General features: G+C 42.9%; 1 protein-coding gene across 3 annotated transcripts; it reads left to right on the top strand.

Moving 5' to 3' along the window:
- The first annotated feature begins 1,049 nt into the window (after window positions 1-1,049).
- On the top strand, window positions 1,050-13,318 carry LOC116520435 (suppressor of cytokine signaling 3-like). Of its 3 annotated transcripts, XM_032234626.1 has the most exons (3): window positions 1,050-1,336; window positions 5,171-5,246; window positions 11,507-13,318. In XM_032234626.1, exon 3 carries the CDS (start codon window positions 11,557-11,559, stop codon window positions 12,151-12,153), a length of 597 nt encoding a protein of 198 aa, XP_032090517.1. In that variant the 5' UTR covers window positions 1,050-1,336; window positions 5,171-5,246; window positions 11,507-11,556; the 3' UTR covers window positions 12,154-13,318. The 3 variants fall into 3 exon arrangements, with proteins under 3 accessions (XP_032090517.1, XP_032090518.1, XP_032090519.1); XM_032234627.1 differs by lacking the exon at window positions 5,171-5,246; XM_032234628.1 differs by lacking the exons at window positions 1,050-1,336; window positions 5,171-5,246 and adding an exon at window positions 8,988-10,341.
- The last annotated feature ends 482 nt before the right edge of the window (window positions 13,319-13,800 follow it).

The following is a 13,800-nucleotide window of genomic DNA, read 5'->3' as shown; positions in this document are numbered from 1 at the left end:
CCGCATTCACACCGTGCAAATGCGGGCTGAGGGAGGCCCGAGTCACACAAATGCACCGCATACACCCACGCGCTCAATACAGACCAAGGCAAACCCCCTCCCCCTTTGCTCGCACGGCTCATCCCACAGTCGGCGACTTAAGAGTGAATGGGGGGGAGGGGAGAGGGCAGCTTGCCATTGGTCGCTTCCTCGACCTTTTTTTACGCCCCCCTCCTCGTTGCACCGAGAGGGTTAAAAAGGAAAGGTGTGCCGCTTCAGGCGAGCGGGGGATCTCCCTCCAAAGGCCCGATCACCTTACCCAACCCGTCTTCCACTGCAGAGATAGGCGGAGGCGGGAACCAACTCGCATTCCCCTCCTTCTTACCAACAGTCCCTCACACTTCCAGGAATCACCCAGAGGGGGGAAGGAAAAAAAAAAAAGCAGCAGCAGCAAAAGGGGAGGGAGAGGGAGCGCGCGGGGTTGATACAGCCACTTCCTGCCAATCACAGCCCTGTCAGCCACTCCCCAGCGACCAATGAAAGGGGCGACCATTCATAAAAATAAATACTCGGCCACGCTCCCCCCCCTTCCCCAACACACACACAGACACACACACATACAGGCTCGAAGCACCTAGCCTCTTTCCTATCTGACAAATGTACATATGTTTTTCATACATATATGCGCACACACACACACACACACACACACACACACACAAAATATCCAATCGGAGCCGCCGAACGATTATTGCAAACTCTTGGACACTTTCTCCCTGCCCTTTAAGCCTCTTTCTCTCTCTTTCTCTCTCCCCCCCCCCGCACCGAGATTGTATCTGAAGTCGTCGGACACCAGCCCCCCCCCCCCCCCGCCTCGCCTTCTCCGATTCCTCTGCTAACGGGAAAGGCGCTTCTCGTTTCAGAAACGCGCACGTACGTTCACACGCATTTCCAGGAAACCAGAGAGGGGCCGCGATTCTTTGGCCAAAGGAAATAGATTGGCGCTGTTCTTCCACCCCCTCCTCCTCCTCCTCCTCCTCCATTTCACTCCCCCCACCCACCCCACCCCCAGCCCCGTAAACTTCCACCTCTTTCTATTCTTCCCCGTCCGAGCTGGGGAGGCAAAAGCTCCGTCCGAGACCATCCCGAGTGCGCGCGGTGCGCCTTTGCCCACCACCTCTATCCTCCCGCCGCCGCCGCCCGAAAGATGGGGAAAAGGGGAGATCGCACCGAACCCGCTTCCCGCAGCCCAGCCTGCAAAGCCGAGTCCGTGTTTTAAATCGATTTGCTCGGCCCCTTTCGTTCCCCCGCTCCCCGGAGAAACCCAGGCACCGCTCTGCTTCCCTCGCCAACAAAGGTAAGTTTAGCCAAACTCTTCAGGCTTTCGGAGCGAGTGCGGGGAACGTCGTTGCGGGTTGCGGGGGCTGCAAAAGTTGGGAAGAGGAGAAAAACCCCTCCAGCCACTCTTGAGCAAGAGATCGGCGCTCAGACTCTCGGGGCTGGTAGCGGAGTATGGAAAACTCTTCCGATGCTGCTTTATTTAGAGGGTAAATCGAGGCGGGAAGCCCCAGTCTGGCTTTGGCGCTTAATTTTTTTTTTTTAGGACGGGAGAGGCTGGAAGACCACCCTTAGGTTGCCGAAAAAGAATAATAACTCGACAGTCAGATAAAGTATGAACTTGCAATCTGGCAAAATTCAAATTAACGTTCCAACGATTAAGTCCCGCGAAGCTTATGCTGTTTTATAAAAGATTAGGAATGCCACAATGCAAAATAGCCAACTTTTCGTATTTGACGCCCTCTCAACTTTTTAACCTAACAGCATGCATAGCTGGGAACCCCAGAGTGTGTCTGTGTGTAGTGAAAAATAGCTGCATTTTACATAGATTTCATGCAAGTGGGTTTGCTTCCAACACGAAACCTGTAATAAAGTTTTGTTTACCAACCATGATTTTCCCATTTCTTCCATTATTAATCTGTAATTGTACTCTAGCAGCCTCCTCTTTCTTCATTGCTATTTCTCATCTGCTGTTATGAGAAAAGAATAAACGCCAACAACAAAAAATCAAGCAATTCGTAGAACATCATTTAGCCTGGAGAATTACTTGGTTTCCATCCCTTGCAGCTGCAGCTGTGGGAGACACTTTGTGGAGGAAGCTGCTGCTGATTTTTGTGCAGATAGGCACAATTTAAAGTAGAGGATCCTTTAAAAGTGCCTAAAAGGAGAAAATATTTCTTATGTAACTGGAGAATTAATCATATCACGCTGTTTAACTATAAGAAAATGAAAGCAAATTTAGTGATAGTCCTTGATTTAAGGACTACAGTTGAGCTCAAAATTTCCATTGCTAAGCAAGAAAGTTGTTAAGTGAATTTTGCTCCATTTATGATCTTTCTTACCACAGTTGTTAGTGAACCATTGCAATTGTTAAGTGAATAATATGGTTGTTAATTGAATCTGGCTTCCCCATTGACTTACTTGTAAGAAGGCCACAAATATCATCACAGGACCCAAGACACTGCAACTGTTATAAATATGTGCCAAATCTCTGGATTTTAATCCCTCGGGGAGGCAGCATAGGTTCAGAATTATGAAAATTAAGTCACTTTTTTTAGTAGTAGTGTAATTCAAAACCCTTCAATAAATTGCAGATTGCCTGTATGGACTCAAAGAGCAGAGTGGCCCTTGGTCCAGAAAAAGTGTGCAATTTTTGTTCACAAACCCAGCCCAAAGCTAGTACAGTAAGGTTTAAAATAATCTAAGCAGGCACTCAAAAGATAACTCCTATTGCATTCTCTATCTCTTGAAACATACAGGGTTTAAGAGTTTCTTTCTCAGTGGATGGTGTTTTTATTTTATTTTTTTGTCAAACCTTCTGTAATGACAAAAAACCGTTATTCTCTCCATCATATAGAAGTTAGGTTTGATTGTATACTAAACTTATTTATTTATTTAAATCCTGCTTTATTGTTTTTGCAAAATAACAAGGTGATGAGCAGATCCAACACACCTTCCTCCTCCTATGTCCAACACACAACAACAACCACCCTGTGAGGTAGCTTAGGTTGAGGGAGAGTAACCCAGCTGGCTTTCATGGCTAGAAGGGAGCTGAACTCACGTCTCTCCCGCTTTGTAGTCTAGTGCCATAATCACTAGAATAGACCAAACTGGCTCCCATTGGTGGGAATTTCCTCTTAATATCCAAAATGTAAGATAAAGAAGGATGCATCTCCTAGAATTATTGGCAGATAAGAAGAGTGACTCACTCAGAGACTAAGGAGCCTCTTTTGAGGGGAGGTGCTTCAAGCTATAGGAGCTGTCACTAGTTGCTTGTACATCAGTACAAGCTATGATTTATTTAGCCTGTTAATGTCAGTTCTTGCTCTCTACTACTTGCTACTCAGGTCGGTTTCTAAATGGAGATGACAAGGGCTGAACTAGGACCACCTCTATTAATGTACTTAGGCCCCCTTTTCTCCGGTCTCCTTATTTTCTGTTGCACAACTGTACCATTCTGGGGGGTGGTTGATTGATGTCCAGGATTTGCTTATCTGAGCAGACGATAATTCAGAGGGGTTTTGGAACTGGAAGAGACTAGCCAAGAGTCATATCCCAGAGTTCAATCCCATGCGTGTATTTACAGAACTAGCTTCTTTAATTCTGCTGGCAGCTAAACAGATTCCTTCTAGGTCTGATGTAGATTGGGAATGACCTAGAAGTTGATAATTTGGTTCAATGCTGCTCCCCTTAAATGGGGCACATTTCCCTCTGTGAGGCTACTTTGGGGCATTTTTTTTTAAAACAAAGACAAAAAGTCTCACATGCAGATTGCATTTGCACAGAAGCAATAACTCACTTGGGGTTTTCGAGAGGAATCTGTGAACAAGATATTAGACTCTTACTGCTGTGATATGTGACTTTTCAATTGTGCGAAATTTTCTTCTCTTTCCCATAAAAATTATTCACAGATTAGTTAAATAGTTTTACGTAACAGTTTCAGTACAGGTAATCCTCACTTAACAACAGTTCATTTAGTGACCGTTCAAAGTTACAACAGCACTGAAAAATATAACTTATGACCATTTCTCACAGTTATGATCTTTGCAGCATCTCCATAGTTACATGATCAAAATTCAAATGCTTAGCAACTGTTCATATTTATGACCATTGCTGTGTCACGAGACCACTCAATCACCTTTTGCGACCTTCTGGTCAGCAAACTCAATGGGGAAGCCAGATTCACTTAACAACTGGGTTACTAACTTACTAACTTACTAACAGCTGAAGCATTCACTTAACAACCTTTGCAAGAAAGATCTTAAAATGGGGCAAAACTCACTTAACAAATGTCTCACTTAACAACAGAAAGTTGGGATTCAATTGAGGCTGTAAGTCGAGTACTACCTATATGTCCTCTTCTCATTTTTTGGGTAGTGGTTTAAGGCACCAGGTTAGAAAACCGGAGACCATGAATTCTAGTCTTGCCGTAGGCATGAAGCCACCTGGTGCATTTTGAGCCATTCTATCCCAGCCAAGAAGGAAGCAATATAATGGGAACACTTCAAAGAAATGTGGCCAGGAAAACTGTTGGGACTTGACTTGTTTCCCATGCGAAAAAATATTGTGCCCTCAAGGTACCAATGTTGTATTTTAGGAAAAGAGACTCTAGATTACTTTTTTTAAAAAAATATAACTTTATTAAAGATTTTTAAAACAATAGTAAAATTAGTATGAACTAAAATAAACAAGAAAGAAAAATGAAGAAACAAAAGAGAAAACTAAAGTGCAAAAAAGGTAGAAGAGAAAGAAAAAAGATGAAGAAGTGGCTTCTAATCTTTATAGCAGTTGTAAGTACAATTGTAGATTTACTTCTTTCTCCAAAGACACAGAGACTCTAGATTTCTAAATGCAGGGAAATGTTAATGAATATGAGCTGTCAAACATGCCATCTTCAACTACTTTTTATTGATATAGTCCCAAAAATATTTTCCCTGATGCTTATGAATCTGAAATTAGTTTTAGAATTGAAGTTGACAATATTTCTTTTATTGTTAGTATCCTTGTATTAAAATTCTTTATTTGCAGGGAAATAGACAAAGAATTTTAATACATCTTATATTCTTCCTGGCAAAGAATTATTTAAAAAAGTCATGGTAACAGTAGAATAATAAGCTTAATTCTTATTTCTCAGACTGGTTACATGAGATAATTTTGGAATGTGCAATAGATAAAGCTTCTATCCAGAGATTCAAGAGGCAAAATTTAAGGTAGTGTATATTATTTATTATAATTAATTTATTAATTATATACCATTCTGGAATAAACCAAAAGGGTGGATGATGTTACTTGTTGGGGCAATGAAATGTCTGCAAAGAGAATGTCAAGATCAGAGTAGATTATTTATTGTTGCAATTATTTTTATCAGTACTTTTAGAGGAAATAAGCTTAAAAACAAACAACATGACAAAATATTTTCCAAGGCCAGACATTTTCTTAGATTCTGAGCATCTCCTGTTGATTTCATGAACATGGCCATTCAGTTTTCTTGGCAACTACATAAATAGTGATTTTGGTAAATTTTTTCAGTTGTTGCTTTCACTTCCTGCTCTAGTTTCCAGCCATGAAATTCCCTGGAAAGTAATCATTCAAATTTCAACAGGACTAATCCTGCTTAGCTTTGGAACCTATATAAACTTAACCAGGAGCTGCTACTTGCAACTCTCCCAGGATCTTAAGATACTTCAATAGGAGGCATTTTACAGGATCAGAATGAAAATTTAAGAGTAAGCTTCCTCAATCTGGTGGTCTCCAGATTCATTACAAGTCCTATTATCCCCAGCTGACATGTAATAATGAGAAGTTGTGTTCAATGCATCTGAAGGGTCACCGGGTAGAGAATGCCAAATGACTTATGGGTAATTTTCGACTTACAATCATTACTTTAATGATGGCTCACAGTTACAGTGGTGCTGGAAAAAAAGGACTTATGACCAGTCCTGCAATTAAAACTATCCCAACATCCCCGCAGTCACTTGAACAAAATGAATACAACTCACTTAATGACCTCATTGTTTAGGGTTAGTGATGGAAGTTCTGGTCCCACTTGAGGACTAACTTACTACTTACGAATCACTAAGAGCAACAATTTGAGAGCAAGCAGACGTCGGTCAAACACACAATGTGACATTCTAATTTTGCTTGCTGAAGATGTTTGGCAGGAATTCCATTAGATTCTCTCACAAGTACATTTCATTGCAGGTGACCTTGGCTGAGCTTGAAAAAAAGTTAAGCGGGTTGGACCTGCTTAGTGTTCAAATGGATGACAGATAGGAAACCAAGGCTGGCCATAGCTAGATGAGAAATTTCAGAAAAGATCTCACCCTAGAAGAAAATCATGGCAAACCACTTCTGTGTTCTTATCAAGAAAGTGGACATGTTGACTAGGCAGCCATTAGACATCAGAATCAGTTGGGAAGGGGTGAGATTCAGCCGGTTCTGATGAAACCGGGTGTTAATTTTAATCTGGTTCGCCGAACCGGTAGTAACAAGTACCGGCTCACCCCACCCACCCCTCCCCACCCAGGAGTCTCCACATGGTCCATTCATTATGCCTGGTAAGTGCAGGGCGCACACAGAGGCTCTGGGAGGGTGAAAAATGGCCCTACCAGAAGTCCAGAAACGGGTCCGTTTCCGGCTTCAGGAGGTCCTCTGGAGTCCAGCGGGAGGCCATTGTTGCCCTCCTGGAGGCTCAAAGAAAGCCTCCAGAGTCTGGGGAGGATGAAAATTTCCCCTCCCATCGCCGTGGTGCGGTAAACCAACTAGGCCATGCCCCCATGGCCACAACCCCCCAGCACCAAACAGAGAACCTGTTGCTAAATTTTTTCAATCCCACTCCTAGTCTTTGTCTTTTCTTTCACAAGTGCAGGGCTAGTTTTCTTTGCTAATCCTGGGCTGACTCCCTTCTCCAATTCTGCCTTTCAGTGGTTGCTGAGTTAGACTTTTTCTCTTTGAAGTACCAGTTAGTTCTTTCAACCAATAATAAGCCCTCCGATTATGAAACAGAATCCTGCTTTCTCTGGCCTAAACACGTTCTGAGTTAAGTAATAGTTTCAAAACCATCTTGTAACTGAGATCGACGGTGAGATTAAACACTTTTAAAGAAGTTAAGTTGGTCAGAAAAGGAAGCTGCCATGGTTGGGCTGTTAGCAGAGAAGCGTCCGGGCTTGATAGCAGAAAGAAGGAAAGGGGAAGCAATTGTTAGCAGTCTTAACACACAGCAAGCCATTTCTGAGAGTCTTTTCAAAAACCGCCATAAATAAAGGAGCAACCCAGACGAGAAGTTAGAATAACATTCCTTTCCATGCTGTGCTTTCCAAATTTTAATCTGGGACATTTCAAACTGGATCCTCCCTCGGATGTCCATGTCTGATCTTCTGGTTAGAAGATCAATTGCCAACAAATCTGATCTCTTAAAACTGCTCTTTACAAGAGATTTGTCTTGGGGGAGAAAAAGCCTCCATCAATTGGGAGTGCTCCAACACTCGAAGTTTTCAAAAAGAGACTGGACATCCATTTGTCCAGAACGGTATAGGTCTCCTGCTTGAGCAGGGATTGGACTAGATGACCTACAAGGTCCCTTCCAGTTCTATGATTCTTTGTTCTAAAACAGAATCCCAGAACTAGAACAGATGTCAGACCTGGAAGCCATCTTTTACATGAGCCTTCAGGCCAGCTGTTTTCTACTGTGGGTAAATGGGAGGGGGGATTATAGGGAGTATGGAGATACATAGCCAAAATAACATTCTTTCTCAGAGTCAAGGTTGCTTTGTCCCACAGCTGCGATGAGGTGAGTGGGAGGCATCTCCAGTTTGGCTAGTTCCTGATTAGATCCTGTGATGTACATGTTGGTGCTGGGCTGGGACTTGAACTTCCACTTGGGTGGGGAAAACCTGGAAACCAAGCTCTCAAGAATACCCTGTCAGCCTTGGAAGCCATCTTTTTCTTTGGAGCTTCAGGGCTGCCATAATTAGTGCCTGGGAAAATGGGAGGGGGGAATTGAAGGAGTCGGTGGAGAATTAGCCATAACAACATTCCTTTCTTCTCTGGGAGTCAAGGGCATTTGGCCTGCGCCTGGATGGGAGCAACTGGGGGTTGTCTCCAATTGGGACGATGAAATGATTGGGCCATGTGATAGACTTGTGGGTGCAGGGGATGGATCTTTGACTTTCTTTTGGGTGGGGAAAACCTGGAAACTCTCAGTTTGGGGTTTCCCAGATGTGCCAATATGACATCTCTAATAAAACGGAACTTTGAGGGAACTCAAGCCTCAGAACTTTCTTTTGTGGGATGTTACTTGATTCCCTGACAACAGAGCTTCAAAGTTGCATGAAGCTTTCTTATATGTTATATACGGATCATGTGTGATCTGTGGGGGAGTGATGTTTAGCCACTCTTGCCTATTCCTCTGTTCTTCCTCATAGCCACTCTGAAGGGAAACCTATTGGTTCTCCTGTCTGTCAATCAGATTAAGAAGCGAACACTTTGGCTCATCTCTTCTATGAATTTTGCAAGGCTGGCTAGTTTTGTTGCAGGAATGAATCTGCACCTTGAAAAGCTTGGGTTTCTTTGAGAAAGATCTGTATGGGTAGCAGTTTAAAAATACATGTAATCCATATTAGTTGTTACAGGCAGTCCTTGACTTACTATAGTTCATTTAGTGACCAAAGTTGCAACGGCACTGAAAATGTGACTTATGACTGTTTTTCACATCCCCATGATCATGTGATCAAATTTCAGATGCTTAGCAATTGGTTCATATTTATGACCATTGCTGTGTCATGAATCTCCTTTTGCGACTACTGACAAACAAGGTCAATGGGGAAACCAGATTCACTTAACAACTGTGTTACTAAGTTAACAACTGCAGTGATTCACTTAACAACTGTGGCCAGAAAAGTCGTAAAGTGGGGCAAAATTCACTTAACAAACATCTCACTTAGTAACAGAAATTTTGGGCTTCATTCTGGTCATGTTGAGGATTACCTGTATTTAGAATGTTTGAGATTTGGGTACTTACCAATTCTAGGCTATTTTCCCAATACTTTTTGCCAAATCTGTTTTGTTAGATAAAACTTGTCTAAAAATTTTGCAAGTAAACCTTAAAGTCAAGTCAGTGAAGGATTTGAGACCAAGAGGAAAGCCTAGTTTGAAATCTAAAAATATAAGTGGGTCAATAACAGACCTCCTGTAGTTTTGAAGCTGCATTCAGCTCTACACTTAGATGCAGCTTTAAAGCACCCCCAAATTCTAATTGCAAACAGAATATTTCAATTGTTATTCGTATGATTTTTTTAAAAAAAAAAATCTTAAGTGTTTTCCTTCAAGTCTGCTTTTTTCATCACAACTGAATATTAACATGGAAACATAGAAAACTAATGGTAGAAAAAGGCCCAGGAATCCATCAAGTCTACCCTTTGAGGGGTTTTTATTTTGTATTCTTTTTAATTTATTATTTTAATTGTAAATTTAAATTAATAGATTACCTCAAGCATGTTTAAACTCAAGTGACTTTCTGACTGACCCACTACTTCCTCTGAAAGTTGATTCTAAGCTTCCATTACTTTTTCTGTGAAATGCTACTTTTGAGTATTGATCTATTGGTTGAGGCAGAGGAATTGATCGAGTGAATTGTCGCTGAAGCCGGACGTCATGAGTTGAGAGAGAGTGATTGGCCCAAAGTCACCCAGTGAGCTTTCCTAACCAAGACAGGACTAGAATTCAGTGTCCTGGTTCTAGCCTGATGTTTTAACCATTGGATCAACGGGCTCTCATTTATTTGATTTATATCTTATTTTTAATTGGGAGATTAAAGTTAGATAAGTAATACCCTCTCCTTATTTTTTTTTCATAAAAACGCTTCGTGAAGCAGACTTGATGACATATTGTTGTTGGCCCAAGGTCAACCAATGAGTTCACGGCTGAGTTTGAGCGTGTGTGTGTGTGTGTGTGTGTACAGACAAACAACACAAATCTATTTCTCTCTAAAAGGGGAACCTATGAAATGCATGGAGAAATGGGCTCACTGCACTTATTTTTTTCTTTCTCTCTGCACCCATTTTTTTCAATGCACAACCTCTTTCTATTATTCAAATACAGGTAATCCTTGACCTATGAACACAATTGAGCTCAACATTTCTGCTGCCCAGCAAGGCAATTAATAGCAAAAAACCGTAGACTTTATTTACTGCTTCATAGTACTTTACAGCCCTCTCTAAGCAGTTTACAGAATCAGCCTATTGCCCCCAAGAATCTACTTCCTCATTTGACCAATCTCAGATGGAAGGCTGAGTCAACCTTGAACTGGTAAGAATCGAACTGCCAAACTGCAGGCAGCTGGCAGTCAGCAGAATTAGCTTGCAATACTGCATTCTAACCACTGTGCTGCCACAACTCAATTAAGTTAGTTGTTGTTGTTGTTGTTATTAACCATATTATATGCCGCCCAATCCCGAAGGACTCCAGGCGGCTTACAAAAATAAAGAGAAAAAAAAAGACCATAACGAAACACATAACGAAGGAACAGTTTTAAAACAGCAACACCTCATACATCATTCTAATCGGGGCTGGACCTCAATAGTGAGGTCAAAAACCCCAGGCCTGCCGGAACAGCCAAGTTTTTACAGCTTTCCTGAAGGCCGTGAGAGTGGGTATGGATCTCTAGGGGTAGCTGGTTCCAAAGATTCTGAGCAGCCACAGAGAAGGCTCTCCTCCGAGGGCCCGCCAGCCGACACTGTCTGGCTGACGGCATCTGAAGGAGGCCCAATCTGTGGGATCTTACTGGCTGCTGGGAGGTATGTGGCAGTAGGCGGTCTCGGAGGTACTCTGACCCTAAGTCATGTAGGGCTTTAAAAGTGATAACTAACACCTTGAATTGCGTCCGGAGACCGATTGGTAGCCAGTGCAGCTCGCGGAGGACAGGTGTAATGTGGGTTACCTCGGTGCACCCAATATTGCTCGCGCGGCCACATTCTGGACTAACTGCAGTCTCCGAACGCTTTTCAAGGGTAGCTCCATGTAGAGCGTGTTGCAAGTTGTGCCCCGTTTTAGGATGGTTTTCTTTTTTTGCAATAGTTAAGCAAACCACTACATTTTTTTTTAAAGTAAATCATCTGGCGTTAAGCGAATCTAGCTTCTCCATTGACTTTGCTTGTCAGAGGCTCCCTAGGAAGCTTGCAAATGACAATCTCAAGACTCTTGAGATGCTGAGACCATTGTGAATACATGCTGGTTGCCAAACAACTGAACTTTGATCATGTGACTGAGGAAGCTGCACGGTTGTTAAGTGTGAGCATTGATCCGAAGTTCCTTTTTTCAGTGCCATTGTTGTTTTGAATAGCCGTTAAATGAATGTTGTAAGATGAGGATTACCCATACCAATATTTTGACTCACCAGACCAAACCAAGTTAACACCCTTGATGCGAGTGATATTCAGGTGCCTCTGTGAATTGACTTTATCTTCCTTTTCAGATGCAGCTCTGATAAATGATCAAGCTGTCCACTAGTCAATTGGTGGCGCAATGGTCCCCCTGTGTTGTTGCTGCCCACCGGCATCTACACAAGTCGTGGTGGCCATGACAGGCCCTGCCGTCCCTTCCTACCATTTCAAGAGTTTCTGTGGAGAGTTTGAGCGGGTGGAAAGTGCCTTGGAACGCTTGGAGGCCAGTGGCTTCTACTGGGGCAGCCTGTCAGGAGCTGAAGCCAAGAGGCTCTTGACCTCCCAGCCTCCTGGGGTCTTCTTGGTGAGAGATTCCTCCGACCATCATCACCTCTTCACCTTGAGTGTCCGCACCAGGACAGGCATCACCAACCTGCGTATTCAGCAGCAGGACTCAGCTTTCCACCTGGAGGCCTTGCCAGGAGCTGGCCACCCCCCAGCCTTCAGTTGCGTGGTCCAGTTAGTTGAGTATTATCTCTGCTTGGGGGCTGTGGAAGGGGGTCCCTGCTATTTGGAGAGCGAGGGTCAGCCTCCGGTGCCTCTGGCCCTCTCACAGCCGCTTCGTTGCAAGGTGCCCACTTTGCAGGAGCTGTGTCAGCGGGCTGTACGAGGCAGCGTGCGGGGCAGAGGTGACACCAGAGCTCAGCTGCAGAGGCTGCCAGTCCCCAGGCATTGTTGAACTCAATCTGCAGCTAAAGGGAAAGCACCAGTTTTCAGACCTTTTAATGAATGCAGATTTGGGGCCTTCCTTGTTAGAATGGATGAGCAGAGCTGGTTATAGATAGCGTACTGCTGATGCACCACTATTTTCTTGGAATAAACCAACCATTTCATTGTGGAGCTATTTATAATGAGCCTCCAGAAGCTACTGAAAATTATCTGAAAAAAGGGATTGGCAGAGTAGGTTAGTCAACGATATAGAGATGCATATCCTATGTAATCCCCTTCCCCATTTTTGCAAGCTAGCCACTTCCACATTCAAATGCTTCTTGTGCACAGGTAGTATAGCGGAAAATTCTCTCTATCCATAGCAGAGCTGCTCTAAGCACCTCCCAGCTGTTCTCATTTTTAGTTGAAAGTTGAAAGGTGCACAAGTTTGTGTGAGTCTTGTGACAAATATATCTGCTAACTGTACAAGGGACACTTGTAAAGTCTGCAGCAGCACTGCCCAGTAGTGAAGGACAGAATTAGTGTTTAGCTGCAACTATTGTGCATCTTTCTCTACAAACTCTCAGGCGGACAAGAAGATTGTACACCCAATAACAAGGATGCTTGAATTGGCAACCTTCTCTGGTTTCTTTCTTTAGAATATAGATAACCCCAAGGCCAGCCTGAAGGCAGATTTTGAGCAATAAGCCACTCTGTACCAAATCCACAGCAGTCCTATCCTCCATTTCCACTTTGACCCTATGTGATCCTGACCTCTCTCCTCCCCCCACTTCCAGTCACTGCCTTTAGTAAGGGTCATTACTGTAACTTGACAGCTTTTAAGAATGCTGACTCAGAACCAGTTACAAGAAGGAAAAAAGTTCAGTGACTTGAGTGTTTTTATAGGCAGCCAGCAGATATACCACTCAAGGGTGAGGGAAGATACCAGTCTCTGAAGAACAGACTTCATAGTAAAGGAACAGAAGAAAAACAAAATTCCAAACCTTGCAGTACAAAGATGAGAAAATGTGATTGCAGATGGCAATTTTGTGCACTTTGTGCAAAACTTTCACTAAGGTAGCAGTTAAATCATACTCCACTCTTAAGAACTATTCAATTTTTAATCCTAAATTTAATGTTTTTAAGCAACCTAAAAACTCCTTCTCTCAAATAAACCTTGATCTTCTGCAAACTGACTTGATTCTTTTGCTTTCGAGTTCATGATTCCTTACTGGCAAACCAGGCTCTTCCTGGATCCTACTGGGAAGCCCAGCCACTTCCTCTCCAACAATAGGTAAAAGTATGTGTTATCAGAGGCCAGTTTGCTTTCCTGCTTCCTGAATAAAAATAAAACCGCTTGCAAGAGGTAAGTTAGCAGTGAAGAATTTATCTCCTCAGAGATCTGCCTTTGGGACAGTCTAGCTTATCTCCCTATTTTTATTAATTATCCACCTTTGCACTATTTTATCTGCAAGACATTACCAATAACTCTTAGAGGAAAGGAGTAGTGTGTATGCATGCACCCATTTTGGAAATAATTCTATTTAGGACAGTACAGCAAGATGAGGGCGCAGGGAACAATGACCAAACCTATGTCAGAAATGGCCTCTCCAGTTCCATTAAATTTGGCAAGAGAGACAAAAGGAAAGAATGAGGTGAAAGGGAAAGAACTGATCTG

The sequence above is a fragment of the Thamnophis elegans genome, chromosome Z (assembly GCF_009769535.1).
Source record: "Thamnophis elegans isolate rThaEle1 chromosome Z, rThaEle1.pri, whole genome shotgun sequence".
Lineage (NCBI taxonomy): Eukaryota > Metazoa > Chordata > Lepidosauria > Squamata > Colubridae > Thamnophis > Thamnophis elegans.
The sequence above is the reverse complement of the archived record's forward strand: the minus strand, read 5'-3'. Positions and strand labels throughout refer to the sequence as shown.

Bases quoted from the DNA above. Each gene is read 5' to 3' on its own strand.
- LOC116520435 (XM_032234627.1), top strand. From the start codon at position 11,557: ATGGTCCCCCTGTGTTGTTGCTGCCCACCGGCATCTACACAAGTCGTG.